Raw genomic sequence first — 21,542 nt, 5'->3', positions numbered from 1 at the left:
CTGGGGGTCCCCGCCAGCAGAACTGGGGGGTGGGGGGGCAGGGGACTGTGGATCAGGAATGAGGGAAACCAACATGGCCAAAAAATCAGGGGGCTGTGGCTTGGGGGTGAGGGGCACTGGCAGGGGACTGTGGGTTGGGCACTGGCAGGGCCAGGGGGTTGCGGGTCTGGACAAGCCATCGACCTTGGCAAATGGAATAAAAAAGGTTGAGAACCCCGCTTTAGATCATAGATTTTACTTTTCCTTTTGCTCAGTAAGCGGCAAATTGCTCTTACTGTATTTGTCACATATAATGCACACTTCAGATTCACTTCAGTGTTTTGAAGAGGTCCGTGTGTATACAATATGTGAGCATACTGTGGCCACATACTTACATTCTCACAGACATTCAACTCCATTAAAAGAAAAGTCCTAAGATTCCAAAGTCAAACATTCAAGTTAGGAAACGTCAGTAATCTCTGACATCCTAACTCAGCTCCCTGGTATGTATGCTTTACAACAAAGGGTTTAATTACATGATCACATACTTCTCACTACTCTTTCCCCCAGGACCCCGTCTCAGTGCACAGAAAGGATGGCGCATACTGAATCAGGCTTAACCAGGAGACCATCCTATCTCTGTCACTGCACATTTTCCAATTTCTGCAACAAATTAAATGGGGGTCCTGCATATGCTGCTCTCCTTCACCAACCATCTCCAATTCACCTTCAACCGAAATACTGAATGCAACAAAGGTCCTACAGAAAAAAACATAGTACGTGCTCATGTAATCAAAAGACTGTAGTGTAACGCACCAGCACACAGGAGGCACATTCAATTGCACAGACGTTTTGGGCATTTCCTGACTCCTAAATGCTTGGCTTCCAGAGTCCACCAATGATTTTTTTAAATACAGCTTCTCATGTTCTTAGTTCTTGATATATATGATGTTTGAGAGCAGGCCCAAAAGTCAACAAAGAAAAATACTGCTGAGAGGCCATAAACAGGATAATCATGAACTCTCGGTATGCAGGATGACATTTGGAATATGAGTTGATAAATAGGGATGGTACAAACTAAACCTACCTTGAACTCACTAGCATAAGTAACAGTGCTGAAAAGAAGTTGCACGTTTGATGATTGCATGAAGATGCTTATGCGTAAGAACTGCTCAAAGCCTATTATTGTGTAGCTGTAGAAATTAACAAGACCACAGATAAATCTACAAAGCAGACTCAGTGCTTCAAAGACACAGCTGACACAATCAGGGATGCAATCCTCCTCCCTGATTTAACATATCAAAACCAGTATGTAGCCAAAAGACAGTTTGAACTAATTAGAAGTTTTCTCACACTAACCTGATATCTTGCTTTCTCTTACAGTGGGAAATTCCCACCTACTGTATCGTGTCACGCGCACTAAAAGTTTTTAACTAGCCATAGAGGTTGAGTCAATTAAGTGTAGAATTTGTGACGCAAAACTGTCTATATAAACTTGCTTACTTCTTATCAAGGGGGGCTGGTTCTTAGAGGAGACGGGCTGCTCTTTGTTGTTGTATGCATGCTTCAATAAAGAGCTTTGAGATAAGACCTTGCTGGTGTTGCCTGTCTCTTGCAGTCAGACAACGGACCTGGGAAGTTGGGGTTTGAGTCCCTGACATTCTTAAAAGTTTTCGAGGGGGAGGGGGGCGTTATTTATCCTTTTCCTTTGGGCAAACTGAAAACCCAGCGAGTCTCATCTTGGGCCTGAACGGTGACCTCTACGTGGGCCGGTGGCAGGTCACAACTGTGAGATGGCTCACAGGGGCCTCTGCTGAGAGAGTTGCTGACACAAGTGGCAGGATGCACCCCCTGGGAGTGAGCACGCTTCCCAGGAAGGTCCCCAGCCAGTGGCTGCAGAGGAAGAAGGCCGGGCGCTGGGTGTTGCTGGAGGAGGCCATGTCCCGCAGGCAGTGATGCTCCCTGCCCTTTCCTGTGCGCCCAGCAGGGCGGCCCCGCTCTGCCCCTCCCTGGCTCCCACTGCCTGCCCTTGCCTCCTCTCCTGCTCCCACCTCCTGGCCCAGCCAGGCACCTCCCCGCCCAGCCAGGCACCTCCCCCTCCTGCCCCCCAGCTCCCGGCTCAGCCTGACCCCGCCCACAGGACCCTCAGCCTGAGGCTCCGCCCCGCCACTTACGTCATCCGTTCCTCCTGCCCCAGCTCCAGCCGCAGGTGTTCGGGGTCGCGCTCGCCGCCCACCTCCCCCATGGCCCCGCCCGCCGGCCGTCGCCCTTGGAGACGCGAACGCCGTCGCCCGGAGTGACGCTCACGTGACGCGCCACCAGCAACAGCAGGTGTCGGGTCACGTGACTACCCTCCAGTGCGGCAGGCCGGCTGGCCACGTGGCAGCTCCGTCAGGTTCCTCTCCCCTGCGAGTCAAGCGGCAGTGGGGCCGCTCACCCTCTACCGTATTTGCTTGCATACCCACGCGGCTACCCCCGCCCCCACAAGAATCGGCTGCTGGGGACAGTAACAGCGGAGTACGCTGTAAACAAGGAAACACGGTCCGAGCAGCTTCCGCGGGATGCGCCAGTGCAGGCGCTGTGGGGAGCAGAGCTGCAGAATTTGCAGGCATGAGCTGCAGAAGCAGACCGGGCCTGTGCTCCTCTATACCTGAAGAAAAGCATTCGTGCCCAGAACAATCTTTGCAGAGCCTTAAAAGAGTCTGATAAAAGATGTCACATCTTCCCAAGGAACCTGGTGTTATACTTTCTGCGGCACCCTAATCCCATCCACTCCCCAGCTTTCTCTAGTATAAAAATGTCAGGGAAAAAACCTTGCTGAACAGATGTTGTACAAGCCAGGGCTCCTGGGGACACGACTGAAGATAGAGGTCTAGTCTGTCACGGAGGAAGCTGCCCACATTTTCTCTTTGACTCCCAACTGAAAGCTTGTCCCTAGCTCTGAATCATAAATCAAGCCAAACACACAAGTCTCTGACCAATTTTATTTCAATTCAATAAGAGACTCCATAAATTGTGCTTCATGTGGTGATGAGGAGCTGAGGACAAAGGAGTAACCACCAGGTGCATGCATGCAACAGACACCCAAAAATGCTCCACTTCTTCCTTCTGTATATATATATTATTTATTTTTTTAATAGCTGTATATGTTGAAGTCTGATCAGTATGTATCACTTAACAGCCAGTTATGTATAAAAGTCGCAGCTCCCATTAGGATGGACTGTTGATGGATTATAAACACGGCACTTTTGTTCGCAGTGCAGACTCAGTCAAGATTAGAGCATATCAGGGTTGTGAAACCCACCACACAACTTTTAAGCCAGTAGCTGTGCACAGTCTCTCATAGATTGTTCACAAAACCCAATGTATGGAGTTGCCATACAGCAAACTGTACAAGAAATGTCAATTTCTTCTCCCATTAGAAACCTGGCAAAATAAAGCAAGTTACTTTTCCTGTGTTTCTCTCCCTCCTCCAGCGCTTAAATTGTGCGGTCATGTCCTAACCCTGTACTCTTAACAAGACTGAAAAGTTCCCTGTTAGTAAGGATACTGCCCTTCAGTATTTGCTTCAGGATCTAGCACTAAACAATTTAAATGAAATTCATTTACATTCCATTAGAGGGCAACACTATCCATTGTTACACTATTACAGATCCTTCTGAAGACACTGCTATTATAGTAGCTTAATTGTAAAGCAGAGCGTGTATAAGGTCAATGAAAGCCTTTATTCAGAACAGTTTTCTAGCTGGAGTCTACGGTCTTATGATCAAAGGAAATATAGTCTGGTTTATATAGGGCTGAATTTGAAAAGAAAACAAAAATTCAGCTCTCACAAAATGATTAATGTTCCTTCTATTGACTATTTCTGGGTTTTCAAGTATTTCTCTTTCAAAGGTGACTTGTAACTTTAAACAATGTAGTCAAATCTTTGGTTTGTAAATCTGATAAGCTTTTAATTCAAAAAAGGGTGGCTACAGTTACCTGAGCCTCATCTTTCATTTCCTTATGAGTTTTGGTCTTATATAAATATATGTACTGCTGAAATTAGCTCTGGATTCTATTTCTTGGGTTCTAGAGAATAGTCTTTTGTCCTGCTAATACTCATGTAATTGTTGATCTTATGCCCTTTCTGGCTTGCTGAAATTAATTAAAACCAAAATGAAAAATATAATTATAAACTCTAATAGCTTTAACTCAGTGCCATCTCTGCAACTATGAATTTACAAAAATAGTCAGAATAAATTAAGATTATATTATTTATCTTAGTGCTGCATTTTAATATTTTGAAAAAAGTGCATCTGGAAATTTCTTTTTAAAGGTAGCACAATTCACTGCAAATATATAGTCTTCTAGTGGTTAGACTGCCACATCACTGGAGGAAAGGCTAAAGAAAGAGAAAAGTACTACATCTCAAGTGCAAGTTTCAATAACAGTTAAAAAAATAAAAGATAAATTTATGTTAAATTACAGGTTAGCAATATTTAAGTAAGTTAACTCTATACTGTAAGGCTTTAAGAAATTAATTCGGTGCTTTCATGTTTCATCCTTTTTTTCCTTCTTTTCCTTTTCCAGTACTTTATATTCATCCAACACAGCATGGCCAGTCTCCTTTGCAGTTTTTTTCACCATAGCCTTGATGCCAATGTTGTCAATGTTAAATGCTGTCACTCCTACGTTGATTGCAGAATTCACAGCGTTATCTGTAGCATGGCCGGCATCATCTCCATACCTTAAAAATACAGTGGTTGTATAGGTGAGAAAAGTAGTCCAATTCATTTTAAGGAAAGGAGAACTGAGCTCATTCCAAAGAATATGCACACAAAAGAATATGAAAGAACATAGCCTTGGTTCTTTAATGAGCTTTGTTAAAATATTTAAGACAGGAATACTGAAAGTTGCTAAAATTAATTTATCGTAGTGCTCATTAATTTCAGAACATTTACCAGTGTCAGAACATCAATGATTCCTCAGTCCTGTTCCATACATTCTTCAGGACCTAGACATAAATGATGCTGGGGGATGGAAAACTTGCCAGTACTCCCCCTCTCCTTTTTATTTTTATTTACAACTGTAGGAAACAATGGGAAATGAGACCTCATACAAATCCCTGGGAAAACTTAGTGTGTAGCTCCCTCTGCACTTCCTTGTTGCATTAGGGCAGGGATGGCCAACCTCTGGCATTCATGTCTGGTGGCACAGGCAGTCTGTGTAGTATGCAGCAGAGCAGAGAGAGACCAGGGAACACAGCAACAGACAGGGCTGATACCATAAAGCAAAAGAACAGATCAGGAAGCACAGGGCAGAGAGAAGGAAACAAAGCAACAAGTCAAGCAGGGAACATACAGTACAGTGCAGCAGACTAAGCCGAAATCAAAGTGGTACTCAGGGAGCATGTGGAGCTTACCTGTGGCACACCTGCCAGAAAAGGTGGCCCCCACTGTATTAAAAGACTTGCACAAGAGGCGAGATTAGCCAAATATTAAGGCATAGGCCCCAATGATGGTCTGTGGTCTGCCCTATTTATATTAATGTGATAGCTTAAACAGGTAGGCAAGTTAGATCTTTCCATTCAGAAGTTTCCCTAGCATGTAGGGTCAGCTAGTTTACAGAAGAGTTTGATATGGTTAAAGAACACCGCAGTCCACATAAGGCAAGCTGCTAGACAGTGCTTTAGCAAACTCTGGAATTTCACCTAGCTGACTACTGGAATTACAGCCTATAAGCCATGCTTGCTGCTGCCTCCTTTGAGGCCTGGCTCATCAGGGACAGAATTTTTTGCTGCCTTTAGTAATTTGATCAAAAGTTATATTTCTCATCATACTCCTGAGTACCAGAGAAGCATACCTGCTACACAACCTGGTAGTTGGACAGTGAAGCTGTGTTAAGGGTGCCCTCGCATCACTGCTCTTGATAACTTTCTCTAATGTACCTGGCAAAAATGGCAGGGGTTTCTTTTTAATCCATAAATATACCCTTAGGATATCAGGGTCAGGTTTTTTTTTTTTTGCTCGTTTGTTTTGAGAATAAAAGGTAAATGTGTGTCAAATACAAAAATCCAGGTCCTTATTTAATATTAGCGGATCAGCCCTTGGAGCTGAAAGCTGAAACCAACATTAAAATTCAATAGGAAAAGCCTGTAGTATGTTTCTTTCAAATTCTTTGTTGATATAGTAGCAGCCTTAATTATGAAGGCAGATCACAGAATTAGTTTCACAGCAAAAAGCAATACATATTCACCAGCTTGATTAGTTATTTCCACCTTTGAAACATTAAGTCAGTTTGCTAGAGCTTCAACAGTCATAGCTGCACTTACATCATCATCCAGTGCACAAGAATATAATTGATTTATTTTTGTTCCTAAGCCTTACTATTTGAAGTACTGAATATTCACCCCGCTCAAATAAAAAAAATAAACAAAAAAAGCACTGAAAAAAGCACACTAGTATATAGTATAGTGATATCCAAACAGCTACTACTTCTGTAGGTATACTTGAACGTATTGTAAATTTAATTCCAATGTCAGAATTATTAATTCACCTACATAATGATTTTGCCTTTACGGAATTACAGTGGCAAGTGAAGTGCTAGATGCAAGTTAAGGTCATTTTCCCACTAACCTGCAGGCTTTCTGGACTTAACATTCCAAGATCTCTCCCTTTTTTTTAAAAAAGGGTTCTAGAGAATGGGGTACCAAGGGAGTATTACAGTCCAAGATGCTAAATCCAATGTTTTAGCTGAGTGGAAACATGGTTTTCTCTTAACTTTGCATCGATTATGCTTAATTTGCCCAATTTAGCAATGAAATTAACTGAATTTATCATGGCCTTAAAAATAAAATAAAAAACTCCTGAAGGGTGATACAAAAGAAAAATAATCTGTTCTGCCATCTAAATCACTGGTGCACAACCTTTTGGCCTCTGGGCTGAATGAGTGGTGTGGGGCTGGTCTGCAGGATCAGGCATTGCAAACCCTCAATGCCAGGCCAGCGCTGCGATATAGCACGAAAAGCCAGGTTATGCAGCATATGGGAGTCCTCCAGGGGTCTGGAATTTTGATACTAGGACTCCTAATTAATATTAGCTCCCCTGCTGCCAAATTTTCAGACCTGCTGGGAGCCCAAAGGTCTGGATGACCGCTCCACTGGCCAGGGTTGAGGACCCCTCATCTACACTGAAACTCCACGAAGTGTTTTAAAAGTCCTGTAGAAGAAATAATCTTCAATCATCAAATAATGCAAGCTGTAGCTAACCGCAAGATTTAAAGTTACTTAGTGCTTTTCACTCTTAGTAGCCGTTGATTGTTGATCTCCATGTTTCCTATTTTTATATCTAAAATAGAAACAAACATTAGTATGATTTTAAAGGGCAACAGGATACAACCCCTCTAGCCATTTCTTGTTAGAAATAATTATCATTCCATTTGGAGCAAGTGGAGTGATTACCATTCCATTAGATTGGCAGAGATGAGAGATGAAGTTTTGATAGGTCAGACTCTTCTAGTGATATATGGAAGAGAAACAGACCTCAGTGAGAAGCAGGATGGTTACTCTCACATTTATATAATGTTACTTGGACATGTCTAGTTCACAAAGGGACAAAGAACCAGTTTGCCCACTGCCAATATTTTAAGTATACCTACTACAGATGCTTCCTATACAGAGGGAGGCCAACAAAACATCTTTTAAAACTAAGTACCCTAGACATAAGGATATTACAAAGACATCAATTATTTTCTTTCCAGGCCACTTACAAGTATTCTACCCAGCTTTCCACTGGGTATTCTTGGGTCTACTTATAAAAAGAGACCTGTCGCTATGAAGTAGCGCTCCCAGCAATGCAGGAGTACCTTTTCAGTCATCAGTCTGTAATGCATCACAACAGAAACTTCCCACTTTCAATCTTATCCACTGCACCTGGATACCTCCTGCATGCTTTCATCTCTGCCATCTGCTCAAACAGTTCTCTTCAATATCTCCTCATCTCCAATTTCTACCATCTGTCTTCCCATCAGTTTAGTAAGCAATGCTCCCAAATCCTTCACCCTTCCCCACCACTCCATTCTATTTGCTTCTGCAATATCTATTTCTATGCCCAACATAAATGAAAAAGCTCTAGTCACACTCTCCCTTGTTCACCCAACTGCTACTGCCTATAATTGAAGTTTCCTCCTTCAAAACCCTTCCAAGGTTTTCTTTAACACTTCCAAGTACAGGTAGGTGGGAAAAGGAATACCCTTCCTTATATAGTCATATTATTTCTACTTCCTCAGAACTTTGGTAGTTACCGCTTCAGTTTCGTAAAGCTAGAGTTAAGTAATTAAAAAAACAGTGAAGTATTTGTGGACTAAGTACTTTAAAAAAAGAAAGAAAAGAAAAATGATGCTATGTTGTAACATCCAGATCAAAATCTGAATAGGATTTCTAACACCTCGTGAAAATATTTTAGAACACAGCAGTAATGACAACTGTTGCAAAACCATCACAAGACTCAGGATTTCAAAGTCAAAATAACTCCAGCTCACAATCTCTCAATCCAACCCTCAAATCTCAGGATTTTCTCAGCTGGTAAGTGGAGGGAAAGGGCTTGGGGGAGTGGGGAAGAGGAAACAGATCGGGCCTCTGCAGTGAAGGAGGGAGTGGGGTAGGGCTGAATGAAGCCTTGGGTCAGGACAGGTCCTCCAGAGGCACAGAGGAAGGGTGCGGCTCCCTCACAGCAATGCACACCCCTGGGGGAGACATGGAGGTATGTGCCCCCCACAGGGCAGAGACGGGTTGCCCACTACAGGCTGGGGCTCTACACCCTGCTGCCCTGCCCCGGTAACTCAGCCATGCAACCCTAGTGTGCCTCCTGCCACCAGGTGGGCAGGGGATGTGCTGCGCAGCCAGCACGCCTCATGTCCCCTGCCTGTCTGGTAGGCAGCAATGGCACTGCATGGCTGAGCTCAGGGGCTTGATCTTCCCCCTCCTACCCTCTTCCCCCATCCTTTTCCCTCCACTTACCAGCTATATTTCTGTCAATGTTTCTGTGTGTAATTGTCAGTCTGCCACTCACCCCCAACCCACAGCCCATCCAGCCCTGCTGCTGCTTCTCACTCTTGCCCCACAGTACCCCACATCCTGCCAGTGTGTGGGGACCCCCCTCTCCAGGCTCCAAACCCCACACACACACCCACAACCCCCAACACTTTCACAAATAACATCCCCCCCACACACATTTCAAAAATAGCATCTCAATATTTACGTGCCAGTCTCCTGATTTTTTTAAAAGTTTCTCTCATGATTTCTGGCATGGTGGAACAGAAATATTGACACAGGGATTAGAATAAAACAAAACACCATCCAACAGGAACATTTGTTCAGTTTCATGATTTAGGTAAAGGGCATGTCTGCTACTATTCACACACTAGGGGGGACAAAAAACAAAACAAGCAAAAAAACCCACAACCAACCATTCACTGCATGGCTAAAGCAAAGTACAGCGAGGCTTCCTAAACTACTAGCCTGTGAGAAGAGAAGTCTGTGTATTTGCCAAGATCCTTATATAAACCATAGCGTAATCCAGGGTATAGACCAATTTTAAACCTGATAGAACCAACTTACTTGTGTTTGACAGTGTCTACAGTCTCAGAAGAAACACTTTTAGCAATGCATTTTGCTGCAGATTCCAAACCTTGCCACACCGTTGAAAATCCTGTAAGAGTAAGCAAACATCTTACTTTAGGCTAGCACACTGATAAATTAAAGTTAGTTATATAGTTTATGATACGTAATTTGGAAAATTCTTTTCTTGTTACCTTGAATTCCACTTGCTGCTACCACCAAGGCACCATCAAAAGTGGATTTCCCATCTTTGTCCTTCTTAAGGGACTCTGGAACTAATTTGCTTCCGTGTTTCTTCACATGTGGGGCTAACTCTTTTCCAACACAACTTGCTATAGAACACACCCCTTCAACTAACAAAATATACAAATACATTTTCAAATTAAGTCTCTTTAAAGCTCTTATAAAACTTTAGGGAAAACTGTTGGTTCACTGGAGTTCTATTGAGCCCCCCAAACCTACTGCACTCTTATTCCATTTAAGTTAATGATAGCCTTCTACATTCAAATTTAAGTACAGAAATAGCCTACTTTCCAGAGTTTCCAAGCAATCCCCTCTTTTAAAAAAATAAATAAATAAAAGCTGACCTTGTACTTAAGGAACTAAGCATAAAATAGAAGTCAAAAATGAACCTGGATATCTAATACAGATTCTTCTGCATCTTTTCTATGTAAATGCAATGCCATATGTTGTCTCTTACTAGGACTGACTCCTCCAGGTGCACCACAAGGTATATCAGTTTGGCCCCAGGAGACTACTAAGTTACAAACAAACAAAGAGAATGAAATTACTGGCAGCTAGGGTTGCTCAGCACTTCTAAATACCAGGCCCTTTCTTACCAAGATGTCTAAATACTGACGTATTGGTCTAATTTTAAATAGCAAGATTTGAAGACATTTTCTACACTGGTCCAGATGTGTTGACAGCTACAAGCTAAATGCTGCATTATGACTATAACCTTTAAAATGCAGGTAATTGCCAAATAAGTAAAACTTGACAACTTTCAACAATAATGAGACTAGTCAGTTTTTGAATTCAGTGCAGCCAAGTTGATTCTAACCTGTATATTTGAAAGTGAATTTAAGGCTGCATGAAATATCAGAGCAACATGCTTGACCTATGGGTTTAGAAGAGACCATCTAAGGGCCAGATACAGTAAAAAAAATAGGGATAACTGATCTAACAGGTGATAGACAGGAACAACTAGCTGACCTGCAAATCAGGTCATTTCTGTCCCTCATCTAGTTCCTGCAAAAAGTCCATGTTTTATTCAAATGCAGAATGAATTACCTAAAAATTGGCTGACTTTCACAGCTCCCCCAGTAGCTTGCTTTGCCACATGAAGCCCTTTTGCTACAGTTGGATTGATTTCCAGAGGTTTTTCTTCTGGTTGAATGTGTTCTCGCAATTTAGAAGCTCCTTTGTGGATGGCTTTGCCAGTGTATTCAGCTCCTTTTATTAGGCCCCAGCTTACCCAGGATGCCCCTTCAAAACAAAAATAAATTTGTTTAAGATGTGTAATATTTATAGGCTTGTCAAAAAAGCTTTTGACAAGCTCTTTTCTCTCTCTCCTTCCAGCCCTTGATCTAGTAACATTAAGTTATATACCTATACTACAGATGGAAGTTATACTCCCTCTCAGAGGTGCTAATACAAATTAGTTACAGCAGTACTATTTTCTGGTTCCTCTCACCCACTTCCCCTCCAGCCCATCTTCATCTTGTTTGATTTAAGACAGAACTAGCAAGTCCTCATCCAGCTTAATTTTCATACAGATCCAGGTTACTCATTTCACTGTATTAGCAAGGTCAACGATAATAGCGACACATTCCTAGGTGTTAGTTGCTTTCCAAATGTCACATTCCAGTCTCCTTATATACACAGCAACAAGGTATGATCAGTTGGAGAAAGCTCTTGAGAAAGAAGAGCATTTGCACACAAGCAGTGTTGGTCTAAATATTACTTTTCTGATAACCAATTCAAATTGAACCCCATTAAGACCCATGGTCACAACACAGGCAACACAGGCCTTAAGGTTGTGCTGGAGGTGTAAATCTGACAAATTCGTGCTTTTGCCATGACAAATTAAGGACCGAATCAAGGATATTTATCTTTAAGAAAAAACAGGACAGACATTTTTCATTAACATAAGCATCTCACAGGGACTATAACAAGTGGCCTGAATTAGGGCTTATTAGCAGCTGTGAGTTTAAACAATATGGTTTAAAACACTACTGGAAGGAAGTTTACAAAAACAGGAATCCTTTATTTTGGCAATACCTGATAAGATTCCATGGGCTACTTTCTCACTCCATTCTGGCAATACTCTCTCTCTCTCCCCACTTTCAGGCTGTGGTTGAATATGGACAGTTTGGGCCAGGTTAATCACATCACTTGAAGCTTCCGAAGGCTGAAGGAAGAAAAATACATCAAATTAGTTAGCGCAACCTACTGGTATGCTATGTAGCTGGATACAGAGTATATTATTTTTCAGGTAAATTGACTGAGGGCCTTGTTGTACGAGACAGTCCATCTTAAATCTATACAGTATTAAATTTAGAATGCATTCTGAACAGTCATACAGTAATGTTTACTACAATCTCCAACATGCACAACTTGCTGATTATTGGTCCCAGCCCTGGCATTGCATCAGAGAATTGGGCTGGTTCTGGCGTGATCCCATGGCTGTGGGCAGCCGGCTTTCAACTTGATCCTGGAGGACCCTGAAAAGTGAAAGATCCCAGATCTTTCTTCCTGACATGCATGGCTTTCCTTGTCCTATGTAGGATGTGATACAGCAGAGGGAACCCTGGCTGATGTCACAATTGCGTGAAGACCACAAATTGTTCAAATTATTTCCATGGAACAGCTACATGACAGCTGAACACATTACTCAACACAAACTAGACAAACTGCTTATATCAGAGTTTTAACTTTCTGCACGAGTACACTTAGCGTGCATTATTGCTTAAGCGAATGGCTGCTTGCATTTTAAATGCCCATAACACATACTAAGTGTAATGTGCAGCAAGAGATTCAGTGGCTTTCGCACAGAAAGACGGCTTTAAAAAAAAATAAAAAAGAGTTTTACAAACAATTTAAAACAATGTTTCCTGCAGAATTACTTGGTCCAGCAGCAAGGTAAACAATTTACTTCCCAACAGAAGTAACTCAGCTTAACTACTTTATCAAATGCATCTCAGCACATATTAAAAAGCATGAAAAATGAGAAACATGTCCACCTATTCATTTTGTTTTCTAAGAGCAGAACTAAATTTTTGCTGATGTCCAGTATGTAAGCAGAAGTCTCCAATATTCTATCTTTATTCAGAAAGTCCAGCTGCAACAAAAGAATGCAGCTTTTTCTAGGAAGTTGCTCTCATCCTCCCCACTCAAATTTATTTATAAGAGGAGTTATTCACAGCATGTTCTCCTGATGTTTTTATAGCCAGAAAATCTCCACAGTTGTGCATGATGGTGCCTTCCTTTTCAGGCTGAGTAGGTTAACCATTTGTCTTCATCCCCAATTTGCTAAAGACCTTGGATTAGAGAGCAATGCCCATCACTCAAAGGTAGCAGTTACCAACTCGATGACTGTTTTTCATAGAAGCAACTTTGCTGCATTTATTAAGGGTACATACGCACTGTATAATGGACTCTAGTTCCAAGTAGAGGACAGAGGAATGCTCTCCTGGACTAAGTTGCCAGTCCCAAGAGAAAAATCATACTAGTACAACTTAAGTACCCAGAAGGTCAAATACAAGTAGCTGAAAAGTGGATTGGTTGATGTTGTGAAAGAAGATTTGTCTAGGAGAAATGGAAAAGAGCCAATATAGTTATCATCTAGAAATGCAAACATAAATAAAGAGTCAAAAATACAGAACAGCACAAGGAAATTAATTTCAATACCTAGAGCCACTTAAGTACTTTTAGAAAAAAGAAAAAGGGGGAGAAGAGAGAAGGCCACAAACAGGACTGTTTATTAAAGAAATATGACAGAGAGGGATTAAAAAAAAAAAAAAAAGATGAGACCCTATTTATTGTCATTCAACAACTCGAGACATTAAGTAACATGCTACAGACAGTTAACAAGACATCTATAATGATTTGTAGGCAGAGATTTACCCAGTCTTGCCACACTATTTTGATGTCAGTAAATTCAGCATATTAATTAGTACAGTAACAGAATGACCAAAGGTCCAAGTTTTTTATTATTTAACAATATAGGTTTCTGCTCAATTTTCCCCTAAAAAGGTATATACACAAACCTTAATATATACATAGTTGGATGCCTTATTTGTATCACCAACTAATTTTCAATGCTATAAACTGCTTAAGGTGATTTGCTGTGCAGCAAAAGTAGGTTATTTTGCAATGTAAAATGAAATGTATGTCACTATCAGTCAAGTCACTATGTACAACTAGTAAATGGATTTTTACCAGCACTATATAAAAAATGGGATTAGCTGAACAACTGTAGGCCAACAAATAATGTTTCTATATGGCTTTCCACCATCTCTTGCTAAACACGTGTTCGGAGAATTAGTTAGTTCTGATGAAGTAGGCTGTCACATCTAAAATCTATCACATCTAAAACCTTACACCTCACTGAATGAATTAAATCTCTGGTGCCACTCTGCCCTTCATTCTGCCTTAATACCTGTTAAAGTAGCATGAATACCTGGCTGCCAGAATGCAACTTCAAAAGAAAAAAAAAAATCAGAATTCTCGAAACTGAAAAAGCAATCTTTTATCAGTAAAAGAAACAACACAGAACTTTAAAAATTGGTGTCATCAGCCAATCACTTGTAAAGAATGGAACATCTACAACTTTTGCAAAATTGACCATGATCATGTGGCAAGTGTAATCTCAACAGAAACATTAACGACAATATATACAAAGGGTTTAATTCCTACTGCTTTCTGGCTAACAGTTAAAAAAAGAAGCCATGTATTTCTACTATTTAAAAATACCACCAGAATTTATAGTGATTTAAAACAGAAAACTATACTCTCCTAGTAAATACTGACAAAGTTAGTTTTCAACTAAAATGAAGTTACTGAACCATAAGTGGACATGTATGATTCTAAGAGGAAATGTCCTATTAGAAGTGTGCCCACACATCAGGTCGCTTTCTGTTCCCACGTGACTTTCAAACCCAAGATGCACATCAGTTTTCTCAATTATTCGTTTCCTTCCCTTCTTCCCCTTCCTTTTCAATAAATTTCCTAACCTTACTTTCTGTAAAGTGAAACAAATCACTGCACCTACAACTTCATAAAAAGTCTCCAAGGCTCACAGAAGTTGACATTTCTAATTTTAACCCCCCCCCCCCAAGAAAAAAATGGCATGTTATATTTTACCTTTGAAGTTACCCTCATCTCTGGACTTCTCAGAACATATCGTATTCTGCAAAGCATTCAGTTAGATCATTATGGCATTTTGTTAGATCACAGCTCTTCAAAGCTGTGACTGATGACTTGTATGCATTGCACAGGGCTGAGTATATAGTAGGCACTAAACACTATGCAACTTTTTCCACAGTAATATTGCCAATTTGGTAACTGATTTTTTTTTAAAGGTATAGTCTTTTCAGTTTGTATTACAAACATTAAAACCTAGTACAAGTTCTAAAGAGAATATTGCCTATAAAAGAAACACTTTTAGAAGATAGGCATTTTGGAAACAACAACAATAATAATAATAATTTTAAAAAACTTGAATAGGATTATCCTTTAATTCATAGGTGTGTTTTTGTTCCATTTAATCTCTCTCACGATAAATACTTTCAATATGAAAGTCTAAAATTTAGAAGTCTTAAAAAAATTCCCCATTATTCCTTCAGTGGCCTTCTGTACCCATCATGGCCAACTCGCTGTTAGCACCAAACAGAAAAAAATACATTGCAGAACCTTGGGGATTTCCAGTGTTTTGAAATACTACTACTAAAATGCTTAGACTGTGTTTAATAGTGCCCCATCATCACATGGAGACAGATTATGGCAGAGAGGTTCCCCCACCACCACCACAGGAGTAGAAGATTCTCCTTTCCAAATGCAAAACTGCAACATTTCATGCTGCCATTAGATTAGAGACAAGTCAAGATTCATATTTGGATTTTCTTTGTGGAAGAGCATGCCCCAACTACCAGTCTACTGCCAAAACCTGAGACACTTTTATAAAAGCTGTTTAAACAGCTGTTATTCAGTGACAATTTACATCTTTTACTTTAAATTTAAAATCATAACCCTGGAATTTACCTGAACTGTGAGGTCAGACATCTGTTTTAATATATCCTCAAAATGATCTGCTGGGAGCTCTGAAGATAACCCTACCCTCTCATAGGATCCTGGCACCTGCGACATTATATGAGGGAACAGTAAGAGATTTCTGGAATGTTTAAGCCACAAAGGGAAACTCCTGCAAAGAGTTTCACCCAGTAATTTATGTACTGGATGGAATTACTTTGCCTATTAAGTAAAATCAATCTTACAATCTGTTGGTAAACAATCTATTGTGCCAGCAAAGGTAATCCACTGTAGTCAAAACAGGATTCTTCCTGACTACAGGAGTCTGTCAATGCACAGTACATTACAAAACTGGGTTCTGCTTGAATAGTACTGAGCTCAGGTCAGGTCTTGGTGGTTAAAAAAGGCAGGTGGTCTTGTTTCCTTAAGATACTACTCCAATGCCCACTTGCTTCTGCAAGTTCAAATTATTCAACTTCAAATTTCCAATCCCCGGATACAGTTATATTTTTATCTGCTAGACAAGAGGACTTTCTAATATTAGACCTTCTGTCTCTACAAATTCTCACAGATCAGTCATGTCACCTTCTCTCCAATCAGCTAACAGATGGGAGTTCTTTATCTCTCTCATTTTAAAGGCATATTTTTAGACCAATCATTTTGGTTTATTTTCTGAACTCTTTCCATATTTTTAAAGCTGTAAACAGTAGTCCTGCAACAATACTACTTTTGAATCTGGTGTTGGCGAGACTGCTTTTCTATTCCATATCATTTAAATGATCATCTTAAAAAAAAGGCCTATGATCTGTGTTTCTAAATGTATGACCTGACCTTACATTTGGCTGTACTGAAATGAATATTCTTCTGTCCAGTTTACCAACCATTCAGATAACTTAGTAAGATAAGTCCCCCAAAGTCATACTTTTAGGCAGTGACAATATGTAACTTTCATTATTGGTTTAAAAAAAAAAAAACACAGCCCTAGAGTTTACCTGGATTCTTAGATCGGACATCTGTTTCAACAGATCTTCAAAGAGCTCTCTGTCAGCTGCTGGGAGTTCTGAAGACAACACTACTCCCACATGCGATCCTGGCACCTGTGACATCATGTCAGGGAACATGTAGACTCCAGAACTGCAGCAGAGAACAGGAGACTGATCACACATAAGAGGATATAGCCAGTCACAAACCTGCAAGGGACAAGAACATAAAGGAATGTGTATACTGGTCCAGACCTTTTGCAATGAGTCAGGCGTAACAGTAGACTGAAATATATAAAACTAATTTTATGAAAGCAAGCTAGCAAAAATAGAAAGAGAGGAACAGAAAGAACCACATGAACCTAAAAACTTCATTGTTGGGGACATCATTCCTGATAAACAACCAAAGATGTATAGGGAAAAAGATCAAGATAGCTTTTACAGGACAATGTTTTAGCACTGCAGCCTTTTAAGTGAGACCCCCTCTACACAAGCAGGGAAAGGGACAGGGACAATTGAATCTAATGTGTGATCCAAGCAATTGTGCTTCCTCCCATGCCACATGCAAATCAAAGCTGGAGAGAGACCAGTTCAAGTCATTACTGGGGATCCTTGTTTTCTCCGATTTAAAAAAATCCCCAATTTTCAGTTAAAAAAAAAAAAGAAATTTCCCCAAATCCACATTTTTCTAGGACTAAAATGAAACACTATATACATATATAGATATTAGTGGTGTTACATTTAAATCACAGAAAAAAATGTGGATTTGGGGTTACTTCTTTTAACCAAAAGTTGGGGATTTAAAAAAAGAAAGATGGGGATCTCTGGTCATTACACATTTTTAAGCAATAACTTTAAGGTGCAATAGTTAATTTGCACATGTAGCCAGTTTACATTTATGATGCAATTACTAGGCCTGTGCAAAGTAGCAAATATTCACTTTAGATTCAGATTTGGCCAATTCAGAGGGACAGCGATTTGATTTGGCCAAATCAGATCCGACGATTCGGAGCCACTTCAGAGATTCAACAGATTCAACTATAGACTAAGCAGGCAGCAGTCCTTGATGATGGACACAACTGCTTCCACTGGCAAGTCTTTTGTGGTGGGCGGAGGGAAGCAGCGGGAAGGGGTGGGGGGAGGGGAGAGGGAGGGATTGGGGTTGAGGCTAGGACAAATTGCCCAGCTGGGGCAGTGGGGCATGGGATGTGGGCACGGCAGTGCTGGGAGCAGGGGCTATGCCCTGCTGCCGCTTGCCTAGCCAGGGCAGGAGCATGTGATGCAGGTATGGCTTGGTCCGGGCAGAAGGGGGAAAAGCGACAGCATAGCATAGCCTACACCCAGCACTGCCACACCCGCACCCCACTTTCCTCCCACCCTGGCTGGGCAAACAGAGGCCGCGCTCACATCCCGCTTCCTCCCTGACCCGGCTGGGCAAGTGGTGGCCAGGGTGGGGAAGCACGATGCAGGCACAGCTCACTGCAGGTAGAAGGGGGCAAGCAGCAGTAGGGCATAGCCCACTCCCAGTATTACCACGCCTGCATTCCACACCCCTCCCCACCCCCTTCCGCCCCGTTACCCGAGTCCCACACACCTCCACCCTGGCTGGGCAGCTTGTCCCAGTCCCTCCCTTCTCCACACTCCTTCCCTACCCCCCCCCCACTATAACAGATTTACCACTGGAGGCTGCCGTGTCCAATGTGGTGAGGACTGCTGCCTGTTTACTCTGTGGCTGAATCTTTGAAGCAGCGCCGAATCTTTTCCGAATCAATTTGGAGGCTTCTGATTCTATTCAAACCTTTTAAATTGGTCTCCCAATTCGATTCGGATTCAGAGATTCAGCTGCTGAAACTGGAATGAATCTTCTCCAAATCAAATCAGCTACCAAACTTCACACAGCCCTAGCAATTACCTTGTCAACTGCACAACAAATGTAACCCATGGGGGGTCTGAGATACAGAAACCCAGCTCTGCAAGTAGATTGAGTCTAGTGCCAAACAGGTGTTGGATTTATAATGCTTTTACCTTTCTGCTCCACTCAGAGCAGTTCACATGACAAAGACTGGGCATGTCTGCCAATGGACCATCTAATCCCCTTACACAGACTCCCCACTACCAGTGTAACTGAAGGCAGAGAGTTGTTTTGTTTTGTTTTTTTTACAAAGTTTCTCACTTATAGACAAGGCTGTAAAACATACAGAATTTCCCAACAAGACAAGAGTGAAGTTGGAAACTACACTGGAACATACAATATGAAATAATCCTTCATTGATGGGGGAGGGAGTATCCCTTTTTTAAGTAACTGAGACAAATGTATATACGTTTTAAAACTTTGCAGTTATCCAAATTAATGGTTTGAGTGTTTAAGTCTACTGCCTCTTTATCTACACCAATTTAATTCATTGCAAACGTGCATTCAATAGGTCAAATTTGAGGGATGAGAAAGCTAAATCTGTAACACTAAAATGCTGTTAACAGCCAAATCTTTCAAAAGCAGCAATTTTTCAAAATGTTGGGTGCTCTGGAATTTTCAAAGTGGGCCATTTATCCGCTAAAACAATACCTTGCATTAGTGACATCTAAGAATATAATATTTTTATTGATAAACCATTTCTTTACAATAACACAAGGTAGATTTTGGCTCGGAAGTAAAAAAACCTGTAAATTGCTTAACTTGCAAAGCCCTACCACTTTTTCAAGAATGGATGACAGGCACAGAATTTATTTTCGAGTTAAGCAACAAGCCAAACATTACCTGGAGAAATGCAGGTGGACGATTCCGGGCCATCTCACTGTCAGTATCCAAAAATTTGATGATGCGTAGATATCCAGGGTATGACGGGGCGCTAACCTGCCCATCAGGAGTCACAAAGAAAATCTGTACTCCTTGGGGAATCAAAATCAACTCATCTGCATCTACCCCTAAACTTTCAAGTGAAGGAGGCCGAGTACACTTTTTATAGTATTCTTCTCCTACGGAGGAAAACTCTCCAGAATCTGTGCCATAAGATACAGTGTAATGTCCATCAGTAGCTTGAGGAGTATATGCAGGAGGTGCTTCACTTGGCAAAGAGTAAGTGTTTGGAGATGAAGGACTCACAGCTGGAAGTTGCCCCTGGCCTGCAGTTGTAGTGTTTTCAGCTGCTACAGGGAGCCGAGATGGTGGAATAGGAGAGGTAGGTGCAGGGGGCCTTTCTGGCTTTTCTTTAGCAGGAATAACTGGGTATAATTTGGGCACCTCCACAGAGGCACTTACTGCACTGGGATTAATTTGCATAGCAGGGATATTCTGGTCTAGAAGATTCAATCGAGTGTGAACGTTTTGTAAAGTTTCCTGCATCTTTTCCTGCATTTTTCTGGCAAACTGCCACTCTGATCCTGTACATTCAGGACCTTGGGATGGAATGCTAACTCCTCTGAGCAAGTGGTCAAGACCTTGTTTGTAATAGTTTCTTGCCTCTTCCTTTTGACCCAGTTCATCTGTATTCAGTCCCTTATTGACAAAATAAAAGGCTTTCTTGTACTCTTCTTTAATAGCTTTAATATTTTCATTTTCTTGCACAGCTGGATCCTGTGCTTGTTCCATTACTGTAAATTGAAATACAGTGTTAGCATAACTGTAATTATAAGCATAGCTTCCTGCTTCTTATAGTCATACAGAAGGAACTGCTTGCAGTCAATTAAAAGACACTTTAAGATGAATAGTTTTTGCAAAGCAATCCAAAGCAATGTACATTTTACAGTGTATCTTACATCTTCTAGTGCCAGATATGTAGTTGCACGGTACAAAGTCTAATGTTACTGTTACACATTGCTAGTTAACTTTTAGATTTAGAAAAGGTGATTCCAACTTATTGAGGACTCTGCTCTGTACCAATCAGACTTTACACTACAGCAGACCACAATGCATTCATTTTTAAAGACAAAAAAGCTGGTAAAATAGCTGAAGTTCCAGAGTACTTTAAAATGACAGAAATGTATTTCCAGTGCACCTTTTAGAAGGGGTTTCTCCTCACTAATATATTATGTAATCTGACCAAAAAAATATGTGCAAATCTATTATTCATCTAGAATGCTACTGTACATGTAATACTACGTGTTCCTGTACATGCAGTAATATATTCATTCACATTACTCAGAACTTCTTGAGAAAGAAAGTTAGAGCCAGTTAAGGAACTTGAACCTGAACATATGTTGCGTCACCTGCAGCCATATTTGAAAAACTAGCCAACTGCCTGCCAGGAATGACGGGGTGGGGGGCAGGGGGTAGCACGCGGGGATGGAGCCCTGTGCTCCACTCCATCCGAGCCCACTCCCCCTTTACCTCCTGCAGCACCAGGGAGAGGGAAGGATCGGGCCTGAGGATGGGGAGAAGCTGGGCTGCCATGGTGGGGGGAGGGGGAAGGGGGCAGTGGGAGAGAGGAGGCGGCGGTTTGCTTCTCCCCTCCCTCCCCCTGCGACATCAGGCTGGGCCTACTGCTCTCCACCCCCCACTGCCACATTGGGTCAGCTTCTCCCCCAGGCCCAGGCCCAGGCCCACTGCTTCCCTCCCCCCATTGCCACCACAGCACGCCCGCTATTCCCCCACCCCACATTAGGTCCATTCCTCCCCACACCACCACTGCTTCAGCCCTGTAGGCAACAACAAAAGTGGGGAGGGGCAGGCCAAGGCCAGAGCCCCTGGCTTGTCCCCACCCCGCACCATCTTGACCCCACTCCCTCCCCTCCACGCTACC

The 21,542-nt window shown here is 41.7% G+C and overlaps 2 protein-coding genes across 7 annotated transcripts in view; both read right to left on the bottom strand.

Moving 5' to 3' along the window:
* The window catches only part of LOC109306588 (coiled-coil domain-containing protein 169-like), a 41,193-nt gene extending 38,857 nt beyond the window's left edge, over window positions 1-2,336 (bottom strand). For 2 of the 4 annotated variants that reach the window (XM_019530068.1, XM_019530070.1), the window contains exon 1: window positions 2,154-2,336. In XM_019530068.1, coding sequence (XP_019385613.1) covers window positions 2,154-2,224 — 71 coding nt within the window. In that variant the 5' untranslated portion in view covers window positions 2,225-2,336. The remainder of the gene's footprint in view (window positions 1-2,153) is intronic. The other 2 variants (XM_019530071.1, XM_019530069.1) reach the window with 2 other exon arrangements.
* Window positions 2,337-3,114: 778 nt separating this feature from the next.
* SPG20 (spastic paraplegia 20 (Troyer syndrome)) overlaps window positions 3,115-21,542 on the bottom strand; it is a 23,294-nt gene continuing 4,866 nt past the window's right edge. Inside the window, exons 2-10 of one of the 3 annotated variants that reach the window (XM_019530067.1) lie at window positions 19,562-20,394; window positions 16,819-17,016; window positions 15,839-15,934; window positions 11,858-11,987; window positions 10,868-11,062; window positions 9,772-9,930; window positions 9,578-9,668; window positions 7,247-7,307; window positions 4,620-4,708 (exon numbers count right to left, since the gene is read on the bottom strand). In XM_019530067.1, the coding sequence (XP_019385612.1) occupies window positions 7,247-7,307; window positions 9,578-9,668; window positions 9,772-9,930; window positions 10,868-11,062; window positions 11,858-11,987; window positions 15,839-15,934; window positions 16,819-17,016; window positions 19,562-20,392 (1,761 nt within the window). In that variant the 5' untranslated portion in view covers window positions 20,393-20,394 and the 3' untranslated portion in view covers window positions 4,620-4,708. Of the gene's footprint in view, window positions 4,709-7,246; window positions 7,308-9,577; window positions 9,669-9,771; window positions 9,931-10,867; window positions 11,063-11,857; window positions 11,988-15,838; window positions 15,935-16,818; window positions 17,017-19,561; window positions 20,395-21,542 lie in introns of all 3 variants that reach the window. The other 2 variants (XM_019530065.1, XM_019530066.1) reach the window with 2 other exon arrangements.

Source organism: Crocodylus porosus, unplaced genomic scaffold (assembly GCF_001723895.1).
Source record: "Crocodylus porosus isolate Cpor-Errol unplaced genomic scaffold, CroPor_comp1, whole genome shotgun sequence".
Classification (NCBI taxonomy): domain Eukaryota; kingdom Metazoa; phylum Chordata; order Crocodylia; family Crocodylidae; genus Crocodylus; species Crocodylus porosus.
This window is presented reverse-complemented; position numbering and strand designations above follow the sequence as displayed.